This window comes from Anguilla anguilla, chromosome 1, assembly GCF_013347855.1.
Source record: "Anguilla anguilla isolate fAngAng1 chromosome 1, fAngAng1.pri, whole genome shotgun sequence".
Classification (NCBI taxonomy): Eukaryota; Metazoa; Chordata; class Actinopteri; order Anguilliformes; family Anguillidae; genus Anguilla; species Anguilla anguilla.
Genome location: NC_049201.1, coordinates 23,137,830 through 23,158,520, shown reverse-complemented (window position 1 = coordinate 23,158,520; position 20,691 = coordinate 23,137,830). Strand labels below are relative to the sequence as shown.

Below are 20,691 nucleotides of genomic sequence, written 5' to 3'. Positions count from 1 at the left end.
TAATGGAGTTTGCTGTTTGCTCAGGGCCCAAGCATAGGGCCGGTTTAGCGAGTTCGGAGGGAGCAGCTTTGACTTTGCCATTTGGTCATGGGCCAGGTCCTGCAGGCATCTCTCTCTCTCTCTCTCTCTCTCTCTCTCTCTCTCTCTCTCTGCCATGTGTTTCCAACTTTTCACAAGGTTTGACGGGAAGGCCTGTTCTGCTGAGAAGAATGGGCTTGACACTCTGAGGGCACTCCGCCTGTCTTCACTCTGTATGACACAGACATGGTTCTCCCAATGTATCACACTGTTCTCACTGTAAGGCACAGAAAGGCTTCTGCCAATGAAACTCTCTATTCTCACTGCATATGGCACAATAACAGTACCCCAAGTCAAACTGTGTGTGTGTGTCTGTGTGTGTGTGTGTGTGTGTGTGGCTTTCAGATTAATATTGCAGTGTATAGTGCTGAGGTGGGCAATCCATTTGTGGAGGGCTGGTGTGTTGGGTTGTTTTTGTTAGGTTAATTGTTAGGTTGGGTTAATTGCCCTGGCTCAATTAGTACAGTATTTCATATAATGATACGAAATCATCACCTGTCATGAAGAAATGTGGCTGAAATGTCGGATTGCATAAATTGTTGAGCTAATTAAATAGCTAAGTGCAGAAGTTGGCATGAAATCCTAAAACAGACACAGCCCTCTTTGCCAACGCATAGTATAGAGTGTGTGTGTCTGTGTGTGTGTGTGTGTGTGTGAGTGTGTGCGTGCTTCCATGCGTGCGTGTGTGTGTAGCCTTTATCACATGAATATAGCAGAGTATGGCATGTGGTGTTTTGAGGCACAGTGAATGAGGGGCTGGGGCAGGTGCATGCTGGGATAGGTGCTCCTTACTGGAGGATGGCCTGTGCCATTTTGTCCCAGTGGCGAAGTTACTGTTCACTGCAGTGGCAGAAACGGGCTCTGTTCTGTTTGCCGGTAGCTGTGGGTTTTTGTATCTGTGCAGATAGAAGTTGGCTGGGTTTAACGTGTTATTGTCTCCTAAGTGATGTTTTCTAACAGACAGGAGGGCAGGCGAAGGGTGTGGCTCGCTGTTTATAAAAGCAGGTGCAGTGAGGCTGAGCCCAAATGAAAAAAAAAAACTGGTTTTTATTTGATAATTATCATTAAGTTTAGTCGACAGTCCGTGAGCGTAATAACTGTAACATTTCTTATGACAATGGCGATGTCCTTGCAGGACACAGGCAGAAGCTGGAGGACGCGCCAAAGGCTGGCCTGTTCGCCGATCGCCTGAGCGAGCTGGAGCGACTGCGCCACACCACCATGAGGGTCGCCATGCCGACACAAAGCCCCCGCCCGACACTGAACGCGGGGCCAAACTCTTACACCCCCCAGGGACAAACGCAGATATCGGGTGAGGAGAGAAAGAGAGGAGGGAAGCGTAAAGAGAGATCGAGAGAGTGAGAAAGAGGGTGCAAGTCTGAATGTGGGCCTTGCTTCAGTCACGTGACACCACTTTTCCTGAGAAAAACGTTTTTTTATTTATCAAAATAAAAATGAACAAATCCTGTCGACGTAAGTTTCCCTCTCATGAAACGCATGAAAATTAAGTACTTATTCATAAAATTCATGCGTAGTGTATAAGAGTTCTGTTCCATAATGCTGCCAATCAGAACAAGAGGAGATCACTTTCCGTGTGAGTTCCACAGTCTGAAAGTCACAGTCAGATCACTGTGTCTTTTTAATCTATAGTCCAAAAACTGAAAAACCGTAGTACTTCCTGCTCTTAGTCTCTCTGGAGATAAAGCTGTTTTTTTGACACGGTGAACAGTGCCTACTGTAAACAGAGATCTGCAATTCAACAGAACAGGCTGCTATGCAAATTCGGTTCACTCGGGAATGTCGGTGTGTTGCGCTGCCTTGGACAGAGGCCAGCCGAACTTGTGCGAGCAGAGGCACTTTGCTTACCGGTGGAACAGTAAGGCATGCTTGGCTCGGGCAAAGTTGAATTTGAATACTGGTGTCGCCCAGTGGAGAGACGATTGGTTTTATTTGGTATTTTTGCAGTTAGATCTCTCTGCTGTACCTCTGCCAACGAAATTTGTTTGAGTTAATCCTGCATTCCCCGGGCGGTGCACTGATTAGTCAGTCTGAGAAATATGATAATTTGATCTGAGATTAAAGGTAAGATTGTAATTTAGCTTTCGTTTACTTCACAGAATCTTTTCAAACTAAGTGTGAAGAGTTGCAAGATATAGAATATGCCCTGGTGCTTTACAACAGTCTTTCAGGTAGTTTATACATTTTAATCTGTAATTTCTAAGTTGCTAAATGAGATTTCTAAAGATTTAAACATGAGTATATAAGTATACACTGCAAAGCATACAGTACGTTGCTTTAATGTTGCTTATCTTTTTGTGGTGTCTTGTTGATCGTATCATCATCAGACATCATCGTTATCAGACATTAACTGTCAAGGTTTTAGTTACCTCGGCAAGTTGCATATGCAGGTTTATGGCCTTTGTCAGAGTCGCAGTGTTGAAAGGAGCTCTATTACAAAATGAAGCTGCACTGGTCTGCATTTCATAGTGCCGGCTCTGTGAGTTACAGTACATGCACCTTTAAGGAACAGCTGCCCCGTCTCTCTCCACAGACCCACGGCAGTCCCAGTCCCCGCCCCCCTGGTCCTACGAGCAGCCCTACACGCCCTACCTGAGCCAGGTGACACCCCCTGCCATCCACCCCACCGCGCCCCTCTCGTCCACCCGCGCGACAGGGCTCCCCGCCATCAGCGATGTGCCACGCCGGCTGTCAGGTAACCCACCTACCCCCACCCGTCTCTCACCCGGCCCCCACTCCCCCCCCCCCCATCTGTCCCTGAGCCTGTCCCTCCCCACTTCTAACTGGATGCCCAATCTCACCAAGCTCACACTCCCATCTCTCTGCAAACCTGCCTCCCCCACTCCCCATCAAACCACCTTGCCCCACCAGGTGTACGCATGTTTCTACTAAATCACATGGTGAGAAGCATATTGTGGGGTCAACTTTGATAAGTGAGAGGGGGACGGGGACAAGGCAGGGGTGGGTGGGTGTGTGTGTGTGTGGGGGGGGGGGGGGGGGGGGGGGGGGGTGGTTCTGTTTGCGGTGCAGTGGGTCGGAGGCTGAGGGGTCAGGAGTAGTAGGTACTTTTTGTAGTATAACCAGAAGGTAGTAGGTTTGAATCCCAGGTGAGATCCTGCTGTAGTGCCCTTGAGATAACAGCACTTACCGTGAACATCAGTCTATATCACTGGAAAATGTGTAAAAACTGAGTCCCCATAGAAAAGGAGTTTTTCTGAGTAGGTGAATAATGGCAAATTTATCTCTAAATCCGGATTGTGTGCTTTCTCCTCAATTTGTCGGTTAATCTTCATCTGTGTAAAAATGATTCTGTTTGTGTGTTCAAACCTCTGAGTCTACACCCACAAATTTACGCTAAACCGTAGTTTTCATTTCTTCCTATTAACAAATCCTTTCGAGACGTGGAAAATGTACCTGGTGCCAATGTTTCCAAGCCTCAAGGGCCTTCACAGAAAAAGAAGGTCGTTTAGAGAAGGGTTTAATCCATAAACAAAATGAGGTTTAGTCGTTTCCTCCACCGAAGGCTTTGATCTTGAGAACTTTCTCAGCAATGGGTGCCAATAGGGTCAATTTTAGCGATCCGGGCGGCTCGTTTAGCACTGACTGGCAGGCCGTTGGAGCCTCAGCGTGCTGTTATAACCGAGGTGCTTCTGAACACGTCTGCCGGTTTATTTCTATTGCTTTACCAGAGAGCTCCTTTAAAGTTTGGCCGCACGCTGGGTTTTCTCCCGTGCACCTGTCTGACCTCCTGCCGGACAGTTTCGCGCTGTTCGCGGCTCTGCCTCCAGCCATTTCTCACTGAGCCGCGAGGCGACTGCAACGCCCCCGCCCCCGCCCCCGCCAACGCTCGGTCGGAGTCCCGTCGTTCCGGGTTTCGCCGTCTTTAATCTCGAAGGGACGTGGAGCTTTGCTGTCCTCAGGGGCAACAGGCTCAGGGCGTGGTTCGCCTCTGACTCACTGTCTCAGGTGTGAGTGTGTGTGTGTGTGTGTGTGTTTTTTTTATTGCCATGGTTCTATCTGGCTGCCGGCATCTCAGTTTTCCCAGCATGCCGTATCAGGTCACGGCCACTCGACAGGAGGGAAAAGATGTTGTCCGAGCCGCCGACGTTGTGTTTAGTATTTCATATTTGAACTTCCCTCGTTGTTTCCCCATTGCTCTGTCTGCTTCTCTTCTGTGAGGAAATTGTATTCCAGTGAGTTAAAACCTCTTCATTCAGATAGAATTAGACTCTATGGTGTATGTTCCTGATTACAGGAATAACCATGTAACCTGATTGATCTTGGTGGCTCTTCAGGTAGGGAATGCCAAGGTCTGTTCAATGTAGTAAATAATATCAGGAGAAGTTGTCACAGTATTAGCATAGTTGTCACTCTACATGTCCAATGAAGGTTGCTGCCTAAGGTTGGGCTGGAGGGAACCTTTATTTAGTACTGTCAATAGAGAAGCGATATCCACACAGAAAGCTGTTGCTGAGGACAATGCACTCGATATGTTACTTCATACTTTCATTTTTTTGTTTGCTAATTCTGCAGCTTAGCACCAAATCCAGTGACATTTTTAGGTACCAGCTGACAATCACTGTACATTAGAAGTGATTGAGAATTTGATTTTTAAAAATCCCAAGATAAATATATGAAGGAAGAAACAAGCGATAAACCATCTCTAGAAGACCACTTCTCAAACCGTAGGGATGATCTGTGTCCAATACAGACTTGATTTCAGGGCGGATTCTAGGGCAGAGACCTGAAACTGAGAGGAGGGAGTAGTTCTAATGGGCCTCATGTTATCGGGCACAGGGCAGGCCAACCCGCACCGTCCTGCTTCAGGCCCATAACCAAGTCCTGTGGGGACAGCCCCAAGGACTCTTATACAGAGCAGCCTGTTAGTGGTTTTTTCATTTTTAGAAAACCCAAGAGAAGGTCTGAGAGAGGCAATCTAACCACCCCTCCACCCCCCCACCCTCAAATGGCAGACACGCAGCCACTTCTAAGGGTGGCCAGGACCCATTATGTGTCTCCATGGAAACTTTTTTTCTTCGCAAAAAAAAGAGAAAGTGTTTCCATATGTGCAGCTCCCAATTTATCCTGCTGGATTTTCTGAAAATGTGCAGAAATGCGTGCACACGCACGTATGTGCAAACACAAATGCACATGTTTATGAACACACTGAGTTCTGTGGAACTCCCAGGAAAGAAGATATGGCCACACCCATCACTCCCATCATGATTTTGGAACTCTCCTGCGGGCAAGATGTGAGTGTGATGACACTCATAATCATTACCTCTTTGTATCTGTGTATGTTTTTCAACCAAGGCCATGGCTGGATCATGTCCCCACTTACGACCATTTACTTCGCACTTGAACACGCTGAACAACAATCCATTAAAAAAAAAAACAGTTTTTTCTGTCAAAGAATATGAAGCTACAAACTTTACAGGAATGCTTTGTAAATACAATGTAATAAGTTTTTACTGGAGTCAAAAAAAATTTTTTAATCTTCATAATTTTTTATTACAAATCTGTCTTTGATTACCCTGGTTTGATAGCCACCCGGGTGTAGAATGAAAGTGTCTGAGGCCAGCAAGGCTCTTTTGATTCGACGCTTTTGTTCAAAGTCTCTTTTCAGACGCGCGGGGCATTTATTATTATTCAGATACCAACAGAGCAACTTCAAAAAGCCAGAAGATCAAAAAGCTCTTCATACCTGCGTCCCCACCTGTTCCATAACTCCTGTGCAGAGTCTCTCTGATGCGGCGTGAATGTGGCCAATTAATTCTTCAAAACCGATTAAGAACATTTCACTACTTCTCCATTATCAACTTCTCCAGTGCTGTGTTAGTGAAGCTACCCTATTAAAAAAAGCCATGAAGCTTTTTTGTCCACAAGGAAGCAATAATGCAATTATTCAGCTTAGCATAGCCAGCCTGTGTGTGTATGTGTGTGTGTGTGTGTGTGTGCATGTGATTTATTACGCTGGTATTTAATTTCAAAATATGGGCTGCTAATGAAATTATACCCTCCGTGATCCAAAATTTTATTTTATGCTGCCAGACAGTGCTGACGAAGGCGTTATGTTCAGCAGTATATCCATTATTATCGCTTCTAGGGTTGGGAGCTGAGTGCTTAAAGCTAATGGAGAGAATGATTTTACTATTGGACTGTTTAATTTTTGTGTATAAACACATCTTGGCTCCGTTGGTTAGAGCCTCTTGTTTGGCGTGAAGTGCTGGAGTGAATTCATGTCACTGTTAAGAGTTAGTGGGATAGAGTTATGGTCAGGTTTACCAAATGATTTCATTATCATTTTATTATTATTATTACCCTGTGTGTAATATAAATCCCATAGATTTCACAATAAAAGGAAAAGGGAAAAAATAAATAACTATTTTTTCATATAAATTAGGGATTTATCACGTCATGTCCATAATGATTGGCACCCTTGATAAAGAAAAAAAGCATTTTTGCCAGCTTCATCACAGGTGTCGTAAATACTGGACCTGTATGTCATTTTATTAATTGATTTATTTTTTGAATTCCATTAAATTTTTTTTTTCATTATTTCATTTTTTGCAGGTGCTGCTGACCTGAGCCCTTTCTCGGACCCGAGGCAATTTGAGCGGCAGTTCCCTGGCCTTTCCTCCATCACCGAGGGCCGCTTCTCCAATCCCAGAATGCACTACCCTGGCACCTTCACCTACACGCCTACCCCCGTCACCTCTGCCATGTCTCTGGGCATGTCATCTTCCAGCCATTACCACACATACCTGCCGCCACCTTACCCTGGCTCCACCCAAAACCAGAGTGGACCATTCCAGACCAGCAGCACACCCTATCTCTACTATGGGGCCTCCTCTGGATCGTACCAATTCTCCATGGTCCCTGGGGGGGATCGCTCACCGTCCAGGATGCTCCCTCCTTGCACCAGCGTCTCCACTGGAGGCTCCTCCCTCAACCCCACCCTGGTCAGTCAGGCGGAGGTGACGGAGGCTGACGGAAGCCACAGCAGCTCACCGACAGTGCTGAACTCCAGCGGACGAATGGATGAGTCTGTTTGGCGGCCATACTGAAAGCGCCTGATGGTCAGAAGACCCGGAGTCAACTCAAGGGCCCTACAGCCTTCAAGTAGAGCATCACCAGTCAGAAACCAGGATCTTTTTTTTTTGTTGTTGTTTTTCTAAGGCACAAACCATCATGAGGAATAATTGTTCCATTTACAGGAACCATCAATTTTTTTATTTTTTTGTATAAATTCAGTGGTGACCAGGATTCGCCGTTGAACGCCATTGCCACTGAAGACCTGTGTGCGACTGGAACAGAGCAGACTTTTCTCAGAGCTGCACTGGGGGGGGGGGTTGGGGCAGATAAAAGCGGCACTGGGTACAGGCGTCACCCCCATATTTTCCACATTCCACTGCTGGTTCTGGTCATAGCCAGCGGCAGCATCTCCCCGCTCATAGTTTTTGTCATCGAAGCATATTTTTCTATACAAACTGAACTTGACTCAGTTTTAACACTGAATGTCCATACTCGCCTTGGCTGTATTTTAGCATGTGACAGAAGCACAGGTTCATGTTGAACACCAGCGGTACATCTATGTGTTTGTGCTGTCTTACAGACTTTTATTTAAATGGTAAATTGTAGCTGGAAATCTGGCGCAGATTAAATGTCTTATAAAGCCATAAGTTATATAATGTTAGCGTAAGGGGACTCTTTGACGCTTGAATACTATTTTTGAATCATCTCTTATAAGTTAATAATGTATTCATGTTAGTAATTTAAGCAATATATTTTATTTTGAAGCAGCCAAAGACATGCTGTTTGTTAACTTGTGTTAAGTTAAGAAAACTATGAAGGTCAGATTTTTAACTGTCAGCTATGATTTGTAAAAAAAAAAAACAAGATGTATGTTTTTCAGAATAGTTTTTTTGTGAACACATCTCCATCTCATTGGCCTAATCACCAATCTGAAACTTCGTTTTATTATGAGTTACAGTAATGTACAGTACGGTACTGGAAGAGCAAACATGAGCTGTCAAGACACACATCATGGTAAGCAAAAACTAAAAGCTGAAATATGCATGCTGGTTCTTTCTGAGACATTGTATTTAATGTGTAATGAAGCTGTACATACATGTATTGTGAAAAGGATGATCATGATAATCATATGCAACAGGCTTATATTTTCCCTCCATTATGGCAAACCAATATTGTAGATGAAGAGAGGGCATTCTCCTCTCTCCGAGTTTTAAGTTAATTATATTTGGTTCCTTCTCTTGAACTAATTTATTTTCACATGCTTTCTTTAAAAATCCACAATTACCCAAGGATTAGAATATTTTCATTAACTGAAGCTAGTTTGTGAGCCTTTCTTATTTTATATACATACTGCCTTACAGTATGTGTAAAAAATAGAAATACTAATATAAACATGGACAATCTTTGTTCTCTTTGATCTTGAAAAGCTGGAGGTCACTTAAAAATGAATGGGTGATGACACATTAATAATCAAGCTTTGCGCTTAAACATGAACAAGGCTTCAGTCGCCATCGAAATCTCAAACAGGCAACAATGAGACAATAAAATCATCTACATGCAGTAGTTTCTCTGTCTGCATCATAATGGATAAAACACCATTCTGAGATTTCCCCCTTGAGGTTAGCCTCACTAAAGAATGCAAAAACCCTCCTTAATATTCTCACTGCTTGATTTTTCTTTCATAGGCAGGTTTGCTCTGTCATCTCACACCCGGCCTTTGAACTTCAATTGGAGCATTACCTTTGAAATAATTCTTACTTAGTCTATAATAGTATATGGATATGTTACCTTTAAATTATGATCCCAAACAAATTACTGAGGTAAAATTAAATATTTCAAGTGTGTACAGGTTTAAGGGAAAGCTGACATATTGCAGGATTATTGTCATAATAAAAAACAGGCTGTAAAAAGTTTTGTTAGTTTACATGCAGATACTGCACACGGCACAGGTTTACTCATTGACTCTATCTGAATGAGTAACGGGTACTTTCAACTAATTATTTCTTCATATGCTCGGGTTTTATAGTAACTTGACTTCTATAGTAACTCTGTTTCTTTCAAGACTTCCGTTCAAGGAAAGTGAAAAGATGAAAAGTAAGCAATAAAGTTGTGCTTAACATAGTATGCTGAACAAAACATTTGAAAGTGTTTTCACTAGTGCTTCCACAGAAAAAACAAATCAAATGCCCTCTAAAACTGAAGAAACTATGGCATTTAATAGAAAAAGGAGTGCAATGCCATTGTTTTATTGCCTGAGCTATTTTGATGTGAGAAAAGAATTAGTTCCTAATGTGTTCAGAATTCCTTTATTTGTTGAATGAATGATATTCATGTCCTGTGTCAGTCATTTTATATCAGCACTTATATGAAAGTGTCTGACTACAGGATTCATGAGAATAATGCTATCATTTCAAAATGTCATCTATTTTACAAAAAGAAAAAAGGTACTATATTTGTATTCATATTTTTTTAATTATTGGTGAAAAGGGCTTCAGTGAAATGTATAACAATGTTATACTCTTATAATGAGTGGTACAGTAGGTATGCTTTAAAAATGTTTTGTAAAATGTCATTTTTAAAAAACAGGCTGCAGGCAGCACCCAGGGAAAGCATGATATGTAATAATAATGATTTTGTGTGTACAGTATATGTACGGTATGGCACTTATTGTTTGGTGGTTTCATCTCTAAAACCTGAGGCCTTGATAAATTCTTGGAAAATGGGTCCGTGGACAGTACAGTCTTCATTAGAGGCCACAGTTGCAATATCACCAAACATGAAACTTGGGCAGCATAAGACTTTGGCACCTAGTCCTGAACTACAATGTACAATATGCTTGACTTAGTGCCTGACAGACACAAGGTTTAGAGTTTTACTTTTATGAAATACGTAGTGTAGGAACATAAGGAATAAGATAAGACATGCTTGTATTAGCCCCTCAAAGATATGGCCAAAGCAAATTGCAATAAGATTGAATTAAGCCTTTGCCTTCTTTCATTCTAAATGAATTGCAATTTATTGCAAATTGTTTAAGTATTTAAAAGTAAAGTGTTTAAGTATTTAACCAATTTCAGCATGTTTTTTTGTTACTTTAAACAAAAGACTGGTGATGCTTGAAATATTTAAACAATTAGACCTCCCCTCCTTATTCAAAAGTTAGATAAACCAAATTTGAAGAAGGCTGCACATTGGATCAGTGCCTTCATAACATACTAACAGAGAATTATTCTTCTTTTTTGCATTCCCTAGCAGAATATGGCTACAAACCATACATTTGTGCCTCAAATTGAATTACATTTAAAAGACTTATGAAAGTGAACATCGGAGGATATACAGTTATTGACACACAAATGAAATGATCTTTCCAGCACAGATGCATATGTACGTGTTCTGGACCACATTGTAATATGAGGCTTTAATGTCCCTGGGCTGTGAAGGGAAGATGGAAATTGGCTAAATGAGGACTTGAAATGCCCCCTGGTGTATGTTTGTGTGACAGCAGTCATATGATTTGATATTGCAAAAATATATGATCCAATATTACAAAAGTAGACGTGTGATCGTGAAGCAGAATAGCTGATTCTGATGAGAACATACTGCTGTCTCTGACTCTGAAACCAAGGATTTATAACACTATGTTGTTTTAAACAGAGAGAAGAGCTGGACTTTGTTTACATAATGGAAGTTCTTTCTCAGCAGACTTTATCATAAACATCTACACAATGCTGGATGTAGAATCTGCCGGTCGTATTTCCATGCAGACCTCTGTTTTGCATTTTTACTCTGAGTTTGTTCTTCTGTTACACTTCTCATTTTTTCCGAGTGCTGCAAACAGAGGTAAAGAGAAGACGTTATTGTACCATGTATAAAAACTGAGTCATCTGTCGTGCTCCGAGCACATCCTGTACAGACTGTCCAGTTTGGTTGTTTGCTCAGATTGTCTTTGTGTCTGATACTCCATTGATTTTGGAAATAGTTTCTTTTTCAGGATGATCAAAAACTAGCCACACCGACCGGTTTGCGGTCTGATATGTCTGGTTTTGGTTGTAATATTTGTTTTTCAAAGAATAAAAAACCTTTTTGTAAGAATGGAGCTCTTTCATTGTATTTCTTCTTTTTTTTTAACAGCCTACCTTTTTTGTCTTGAAATTCCTGGGGAAAATCTGTCATGTAGCAAATATTACAGGCTCAAAAAGGCTTCCATTCCTAAATTAGTGATATAACTTGGGGGGAAAGGCAACAAATGTGCTCCAAATAACACAATAGTTTATTAAAATGGACATACATCACAAAAAGAATGTTAGAGCTCACAGTTGTTAGAAGATGTGCTATTGTCTTGAAATGTTTTCTTCTCTGCTGTGCTGAAAACAGAAAAGAAGATTTAAATAATGTGAAGGGTGGATTGGATGAGAATATTAAAAACTGTCAAGAATATTTTTCCTGAACATTGCAGAAATGTGGGTCTATTAAAGGAACTGTAAAGTTCACCGGCAGGCAGCACACTGCCCTCTCTAGTGGATTTGACTGTTTTCTTTCCTGACATGAAAAAAAAAAATGAAAATAAAAACTTGATGCGGCTAGCACCATTGGAGGCTTCCAAGGCCTGTTTAATGAAAAAAAAATCCCAAAACACCCTTCAAGAATGTCCAACTTTGCAATTCAAAACGCCTCCGTGTTTACAATGTGAAGTTTATGTGGGCAATGCTCAGGGAGAAATGAATTTCCACAACATTAGCATGTATTTGTTGCATGCAACATGGCTGCCAACCCAGGAACTGACATATTTGATGCGAAGTAATTCTGGCAGGTCGCATTTTGAACCTCTTTACAAAGTAAGGTTATATAAGCATTAGATCTGGAGAAATGACTTTCAATAGAAATAATGCTCACCATACGGACTGATTGCAGTGATCCAGCATGTTTAATGCAAAGTATCAAAAAGGGGGTGAAATTTTAAACCTCTGAAGGTTTTTGAGAATGTTGGATCAAACAGAGGTAAAATGCATTATGCAGAATGTTAGTGGGCATGGTCAGTACACCATGTATGCTACCGACTATTCCATCAGAATTATCATAACCCATTATATTTACCATAAGTTCCTACAAGGTGTGCCATCTGAAGTATATGTTAAAGTGCCAGTTCACCCAAAAAAAAGCTGTATTTCCACTTACCCAAAGTGCTATCTATCCATCCAGATAGTTATGTTGAAATTTGATGGGTTTTCTAGATATCCACTGCACCTCAACCTGATACAACAAACCTCAAATGGACTAATGTTTGTGGCATTCAAAGCGCTAGAAATGTACATTCAAAGAGCTCAACAGAAAAGTCTCCTTACAAGTATAATGACACTGTTGCTCACGGACATCCACAAACCTTGGTGTGCACGGTTTAATTGAAAACTACTTTCTACCTAAGTACATCAACTTACTTTTTCCGCACGAGTCCCAGTCAAAGTACACCAGTGTACTGAAGCACAGTATCAACATTGTTTTCAAAACAACGTCGACACTGACATGCTTCAGTTGAGACGTTGAGCGGGTATATGCCTGCTGCACCTAGGCATCCAGCATCATCGAGAAAAAGAATTCAGTCAGTGGAATTGCCCTTATCCTATTGAGCAAGTACAACTCTTGTGATCTATTGTGCATGAAGTGTCCTCTTCCAACACAATGACTGTGCAGCTCAGCTGGTGGGATGAATTGTTGACTTGTAGCTGCACACTGTTTTCATTAATGTTCTTTTCCAGGATTTGAGAAGTCATGTTTTAAATATTTTGACGTTTTTACATATTATTCAATGGAGGTTAACAATAGAGGTTTTGACAATTTAAGTGTTGTAAATGCTTTGAGTTAAATATTTTAAGCCAGAGCATATTGTTCTCTTTAACGTGTTTTGTAAAAACCAGTTTCTGTTACAGTACTTTTCTGATACAGCACATTGTCTCTCCCAATAACACAACTTTAGGATTTAGGCAGTAATTAGTGGAAGAATACCGTTCAAAAAAGTTTTTTCGACAATGTTGACACATTTCATAAATACAGGAAACTTTAGTCAAATCTCAAATACGATGGAAACGCAGACATGCTTGACATCTTTCTCGGCAGGGTTTCTCTTCGGAGACGGCCTGTTGTAATTATTCAGATAGAACGCAACGAATGAAAACCAGCTCCACTTCAACTTCGACATCTAATTTTTGTTTTTCCTCTCTGTGATTTATCAGTGCAGTGTTCATTATTCTGGAGAATAATATTTCAGCAATTTAATCCCCGTTAGGAGATCAGATTGGCGCTGTCAACGAAGAAACTGGAGTCTCCTTCTACCGACCGGCTTCTCTTGGGATTCGACGCGACGTCTCACGGGATATCATTACTGGGATTCCTGTAGAGGAAACCGTTTCCCGAAGTCGCTCGGCTCCGACACATTCTTTCACCGGAAATTCAAACCATCTGCATCCATGTCTGCGATCTTAATTCAGAGGAGCCTCGCAAACAGGGTTGTGCTCTGATTACTCGACCTGTCAGGGGCCGGCGTGGAACGAGGGTCGCACGTTATCGGCACCTCGCCCGTCACTGCCCCTGTCACATCCCGTTTCGCCCCCTGATTATTTCCAAATGTCTGTTTTCTTTTAAATCAAATTACTGTTGACATTACAAAGTTTGTGTTAAACATGCTAAACATACAAATTTAGCACGCACCCAGTCGTTTATTCTTCATTCGAACCGTGAGATTATACTTGCAGTATTGTGGCAAAAAGGGGGCAGTTCCAATGATTTAATTCCACAAATAAACATGAATTAAATGTTACACAACAATATATCGAATGTGGTCATCAAGGGAAAGTATTCAGATTCGTATTAGGCCCTACTACTAAGTTCAGTCGCTCTTTGTGAAGAAGGACTATAAGCTACAGATGAATGTCCATTAAACCTTTTTCTTTTTAAATAAAATTGTAACACCAAACAAGAGAGAAAGGGACTGCATCTTGAAACATTGCCACAGATAATACTCCAAGTGCTCTTTAAATGAACGGCATTCTATAGTAGGCTATACCATGCAAAAATACATAATATACCGTGGACTAATATACCACTGTCAAGCGGTATAGGTGTAGGTGTTTGATGCCGTACACCTGCGCAATCATACAATTAAATGGGATGTTATTGCACAGGCGTTCTGCAATAGGTTATAGCATCACCTGTTGTAAATGTTGTGCTACTGCAGTCATATCCTCACTCTGTTCACTGCAGGGGGATCCCAAGAAAGTGGATCGTGGTCTCGTCTATCCTCCATACATTTTGGGTTCACAGGTTTACATTTTTCAGAAGCAAGCTCTGTAACTTGCATAAGACTTGTGGGAAAAGAGTGTATGGTGGTATAAAATTTAGAAACAGGTGAACGCTTTACTAGTATTGCTAATATCAACAAGTTTGAAGTTTGTGTCTAATGTTCAATATCTTTATTTTGCTTGTACTATTTTTTTTTTAAATCTGAAAGCCACCATGTATGAAATGTAATTTTATAGTCATTGGTCTGCATTACCATATTAATAAAGATTACCAAACTTATGCCTGAAAGCAGTGGCTCATGAAATTCAGTGGCACACCAATCCAAACACATTCAGCCGTTCTGGTTTGTAGTAAATAAAACCACAGAGTTTACCAGTAGACAAAACAAAAAAGATTTTATTTGAACCACAGGAAATGTCTAAACGAAAGCCTAAAAATGAACAAATATTCAACTTAGCTAATCATTTCTCTGTTTTTGTTGGACGCGTCTTTGTGTCCTGTGAGAAAAGTCGAGAGTTGCCAGTTCTTTGTGAAAATAGATTTTTATTTTAATAGGTGTTTGTGCACTTTGGTTGTACCTTACTGAAATGAAGTGATCTTATTTCAAATAAAACCTTTGCACAAACTGTGCAGTAGTATGAGTTCCCATAAGCTCTGTCTACCCTATTCATGTAGCATACCCGACCTAATCAGTCTAATATTTATTTTTAATACAACCCAATACATTTGAATTAACTGGCTACTTTTTAAAGTTCCTCTCAATCATAGTGAACTGTATTGCGGGCGTTTACGGCTTTCTGTTTTGCTGGAGTGCATAAATAAGGTGGCACAGGGCAGGACATCCATCACCATGGGGAAAGGCAAAGAACTTTCAGAAGAGACAAGACAAAGAATTATTGACTTTTACAAATCTTGAAAAGTACAAAAAATTAAATTAAATTTTTAAAAAATTAAAAAAAAAAACCAATGACACACTTTGCACCATTAAGCCAATAAATTAAAAAGTTTAAAACCACCTGCTTGGTAGAGGATACAAGTGCATCATCCTGTCCCCTGCACAACGCATGTTTTGGATGAAGACCCTAGGGCTGCAGTTGGAAATCCATAAAACTTGGCTGCATGCTGTAGACACAAAGTCTCCAAATCTGTCATCAGATGTCAACTTCATGCAAATAGGCGCTGTAGAAGGATTGCCTTTTAAGAGCATGAAACAAAAACAAGGATCTGGAGTTTACAAAACAGCACTCAAACTTTTATTGGTACCAAGTTATAAAAGTTAAGGACAGATCTGAGCAAAACGGAGCTTTAATTTAGATCCATGCAGGCTAGTGGAAGAAAATATAGAAGAAAAGGAAGCAATACATTACATTTTTGTAACACTAGATGGTACTGCTTCCCTTTTAGAATAAATGACTGCTTGCTTTTATCAAAAACGCAATAGTGAATATCTCACAACAGGGCTGGGAATAGCAATTTCTGATATATTAATCTAGGTACGTATAAATTATAACAAAATTATAAAACTGCATCGATTATCATATATTTCGTAACCTAATGAAAATACAGTAAATATGGTTGTCAAAAAAATACTGCATTAAAAATCTTAAGATTTTGTCATTGTGCAGCTGATTATTAACGTATCATTTATACAGTACAAAATTCACATAATTTTTATTTATCCTTCTGCGGTTCTGAAACACATACAATCCCACTGTGTATCCTGTTTTTCATTCCAACAATAATTCTACTCTGAATTTTGAATTTTCATTCCACTCTATATTGTAATGAGCCGTAGATTAACACCCTTTTAAGGTCTATTGAAGGCTGGTTTGCCCTTTTAAAGCCATATTATATGCAGCATACATGCTTTATATTCATGTCTCAGGACTTAGAATTATTTGAAATGACATTCAGAAAGAGGCCTTATTATTTAATTGAAGTCAATGGAGTCCTGATTGCTGAAAGGGTGTTTAGGGTGAGTAGACCAAATTCACTGTGGTAACTTCATTTTGGAGCAACCTTTTGCCCTAAGGTGTTGCACTTCACATCTCTATTCTAAACAACCGCCTCTTTACCATTGAAGTTGAATCATTCCAGTTTGATGAATTTGTGAATATTCATGCTCAATAAAACCAAGCAAAAAATAGAGTCTAAAACCAGAAAATGGATTTTAAAAGCACCCAACTGTTTTTCATAAGCAGTTGAACCAAAAATGGCCTGACCCAAAAGCAAACACAATTCTGAGCACAGAGGATCATTCAAAAAGAAAGGCTGTCCAATACAAACAAGTGTTCAGACATTTCAACTGTCAAATGTTTGTTTTCCCCATTCTCTAACCAGTTTGGAAATCCCAGTCATGCTCACACCTCAAGCTTTGTTGATGGACAGACATGTGTTGTCCTGTGAAGTATGTGATCTCAACCACTTTTCAGCTCACAAGTGCAGCTCACACAGGCATGAATCAGAGCAAGACACGTCATGTGCTTCTCAACAATTATACCACAAGTGTCCAACTGACCAGAGGGTTTTTGATGTGCAATGAGACCCTGTTATCCTAGCTGTCAGAAACTCCTCCATCACTGGAATACACTAGATCGAATTGCAGTTCTTTTCCCCATGGGGCCCTAGGACTAAGACACAGTTGGCACTGGCACAGTCCGGATTCAATTCCAGACCATGGGCCCACCTGGCAACTAGAGCAGTTCCTAACAGGATTAGCCATCCAGCAGTCAAAAAAGCTGCAGTTTTGACACCAGGAAAAAGTAAGATCTAAATAGACTGGGATTTGGCGTCCTCTTCTGGCGAACCACTGTAATGATGGCTTTTGGAATCCCTGTTCCATAGGGATTTCACAGACCACATACCTGGCTGCCTTTGGTGCCAGAGGTGGTCAGAATCAACAAGAAACAGACAGTGCAGGTGTGATCACAGAAATCCCATTGCTGATTGCTGTAAGAAAGATAAAATGGCTGGTGTTGCGATGGCAGAGCAATGTTCCAGGCAGAGGTAGTATTCTCAGACCAGATCTAGGTGAATATCAAGCTTTTGCATCTCTGATCTGGATGAGAGAATGTGGCCCAGCTACAGCGATTGTTTACTGGTTGCAGGCACATCAATGAAGGATACATTTCTTTGTTCTTTCCTGTAAATGTTGCTGATTTAGCAGCTGCTTTCTTCTAAACCACAGTTGCTGTCCAAGGTTCTGATTATGAGCCCCCCCTGCCCCCCCTCCAAAAAACCTTTTGGAATAACTAAATATACTTAGTGCTTAGTGATATTTTTGCTATTCTTGTTATATTTTTTCTTACTACGTAGTTGTTGATTGCCATGTCCTAAGAATTTCATTGTTCAGAATGACCCTGTGTTATACTGTGCACTTGATAAATAAAAACACTTTGACTTAAGGTGCTGTGCCATCCAAAGGTATGAGAATAGTAGAGTGAAAGTTGTTCGTTTGGTTGTATACTTTAAGGCATTTGGATTTGAGATCAAAAGATGAATGTGAGATGAAAGTACAGACAATCAGCTTTTATTTCATGGCATTTGCATGCGCATATGTTTCACCATTTTACAGAAACAACTGTTTTTGTGTTCAGCCTCCCATTTTCAGCTGTGCAAAATGGGTGACTGACAGGTGTTAACAGTTGCTTTGGTGCTTTCTTCTGAGTGGGCTGTTCACACATAAAAAAGCAGTGAGTGTCTAGTCTTGGTTTTAACCTTTGTTTTCATTTGTGGAGACTGCATTTGAAGTCAGAGGGGTACATCATCATGAAGACCTAACTATGGCTAAAAAAAACAACTAATCTGCAAGCTGAGGGAACAGAAGAAGTAATTTACAAGGATAGTGGAGAAACTGGGTATATCAAGTACAGCAGTTTGGAAAGTCTTGAAAAAGAAAGAAACCACTGGTGGACTTCACCGTGCAGGGCAGCCAAGGACAACTGCAATTATAGATAAATCCTCAGAGCTTTGAAGAAAAACTCTGAAGCAACAGTCAGTAACATCATCTGCAGTGTCCAGAAGGCAGGGGTGAAAATGTTAAGTCACAACAGGCAGAAGACTTAGAGAGAAGAATTATAGAGGAAAACTGCACGCTGCAAACCTCTCATTGGCAGCAAGAATTGAAAGGCCAGATTAGAATTTGTCAAAAAATTACGAAGTTGAACCAGAAGCGTTGTGGAACAAAGGCTTATGGTCAGATGAGATCAAAAAATAAAATACAATAAAATAAAACATTTACCAAAGCAATGGAAAGCTGAAAATTTGGAGAAAGGAAGGAATAGCCTACGATCTAGAAAAAATCAGCAGGTATGTATGGCAGCCTCTGGAACAAGCTCACTTGTCTTTATTGACAATGTAGTGGAAGATGGCTGCAGCAGCAGAAAGAATTCAGTGGCATACAGACAGATTTTATCTGTCTAAGAAATTCCTCCAACCTCATCAGCCGGCACTTCATCCTGCAGCAAGACAATGACCCCAAACAACATGGCTATGCAACCAAAAAAATCATCAATGGAAATAAGTGGAAAGCTTTGGACTGGCCAAGTCAGTCACCTGATTTAAATCCAGTCAAGCATGCATTTCACTTTCTGAAAAGGAGACTGAAGAATCCCCACTCCCCACCCCCAAAACAAAAATTAAACTGAAAAATGGCTGCAGTGAAAGCATGGGAATTCTAAAGAAGATAATAAACAATATAGCCAAACAATCCATGCAAAAGGAAACGCCTGAGCAACAGCATCAGCATCCTCGAGTTTGACACTAAACTGCCTGGGTCTACTTCCTGCATTTGTAAAGGAAAACAACAAAACAGCGTAAAATATTAACATAACAAAATAACTAATCGAAAAATGAAAGGCGACACATTCATCAGAAGGACAATATCAGTCATGAGAAGCAGAAGTGTTATCAAGTGTAATTCCCCTTTAAGTATACAGCAAAAATAATATATACTACATAATATAAAAATAATATTTAAAAATTTTTGGTGGACACTGTTGGTTGCTTTGCTTAAACAGCAAGCTGGAATATTTGGTTTGCAGTAATTTATGAATGTCACACAAAACAATTTTAAAAATCTTCAGTCTGCACATGTGCTAGTAGCTTTATTTGTTGGCTTGCAAGCTACATGGCAAAGCAGATAAATGTTTTTTTTTTTCATTTAAAAAGAAGAAGACTAAGAGGCTCGTGGAAACTAGGCCAGCACCGTGCACAGCTAGGCCCACTATTTACTGAATGAATCTGTAGAACAGAGTACAGATTAACTCTTGCCCTGATAGATGGCTCAGTATTGAGGCATTTATTCTGTCCAAGAAGAGGGGGAACAGAACACATTTTAAGGTAAAAACAAAAAACCCACAGACCACTTTGGGTGTCTAGGACCAGAGTTGACAACTCCTACGTTAGAAATATACAGACATGCACTCATTTCCACTGTAAAAGCAAACTCACAATGGCTTTCTATGAACACACTCACACTGCACACTCACACACATGTGCACCCTTTTTCTCTACATGTCTACACGCAAGTTCTCTTTACACAAACAACATGGGAATTATGTACATATCTGTGTGCATTCATATTTTATGAACAGCATGTCCACTTACTGTCAGACAGGGTGTTGGGGGGGTTAGGCAGGCCGATAAAGAGGGAGAAAGAGGGAGGAGCCAATTATTGGTGTTTCTAAGGAAACAGCTGCCATTGTAATCTCATTGTTACACAGTAGGAAGTTCTGCCTAATTAGTGATAATGTTTTATCCCAAAGCTAATGAGAGGGAATTTTCTATAGTGTGTGTGTGTGTGTGTGTGTGAGAGAGAGAGAGAGAGAGAACATAGAGACCCAAACACCCAAGTCTCAGTAGTCCATGTCCATGAGTGAACATCGTTGTATTTTAGGGCCAATCATCTCAATGGCATGGAGGGCCCTGGTGAATTAGGGATTCGGCATTCATTTTGAGATGAATTTATTATTGAGACTGGCCAAAATGACTGAACAGACGATATGTTTGGTTTCTCTTGGTCAAGACAAATGTTCTAAATAAATAAGATGCCAATTTTCTGTTATTTGTAATATGTAATATCTCAGTTTTTCAGCGGGTTATTTACGTTACAATTTCTCGAAAATTTAAGTTTGAGTCAACTTTGCGTCGACCTTTCTCAATATTCATTCACTAAACAAACTCATCTGGGATTCAAACACATTTGCCGATGTTAATCAACTCCACGGCTTCTCTGAAGTTCTGCCGAATGCCCCAACCAGAACGGCTTTC

The 20,691-nt window shown here is 40.6% G+C and overlaps 1 protein-coding gene across 1 annotated transcript in view; it reads left to right on the top strand.

The window, feature by feature from the left end:
* runx2a (RUNX family transcription factor 2a) overlaps positions 1-11,201 on the top strand; it is a 48,439-nt gene extending 37,238 nt beyond the window's left edge. The window contains exons 6-8 of the mRNA XM_035431708.1: positions 1,214-1,390; positions 2,630-2,791; positions 6,670-11,201. Of these exons, the coding sequence (XP_035287599.1) occupies positions 1,214-1,390; positions 2,630-2,791; positions 6,670-7,163 (833 nt within the window). The 3' untranslated portion in view covers positions 7,164-11,201. The remainder of the gene's footprint in view (positions 1-1,213; positions 1,391-2,629; positions 2,792-6,669) is intronic.
* Positions 11,202-20,691: the final 9,490 nt, after the last annotated feature.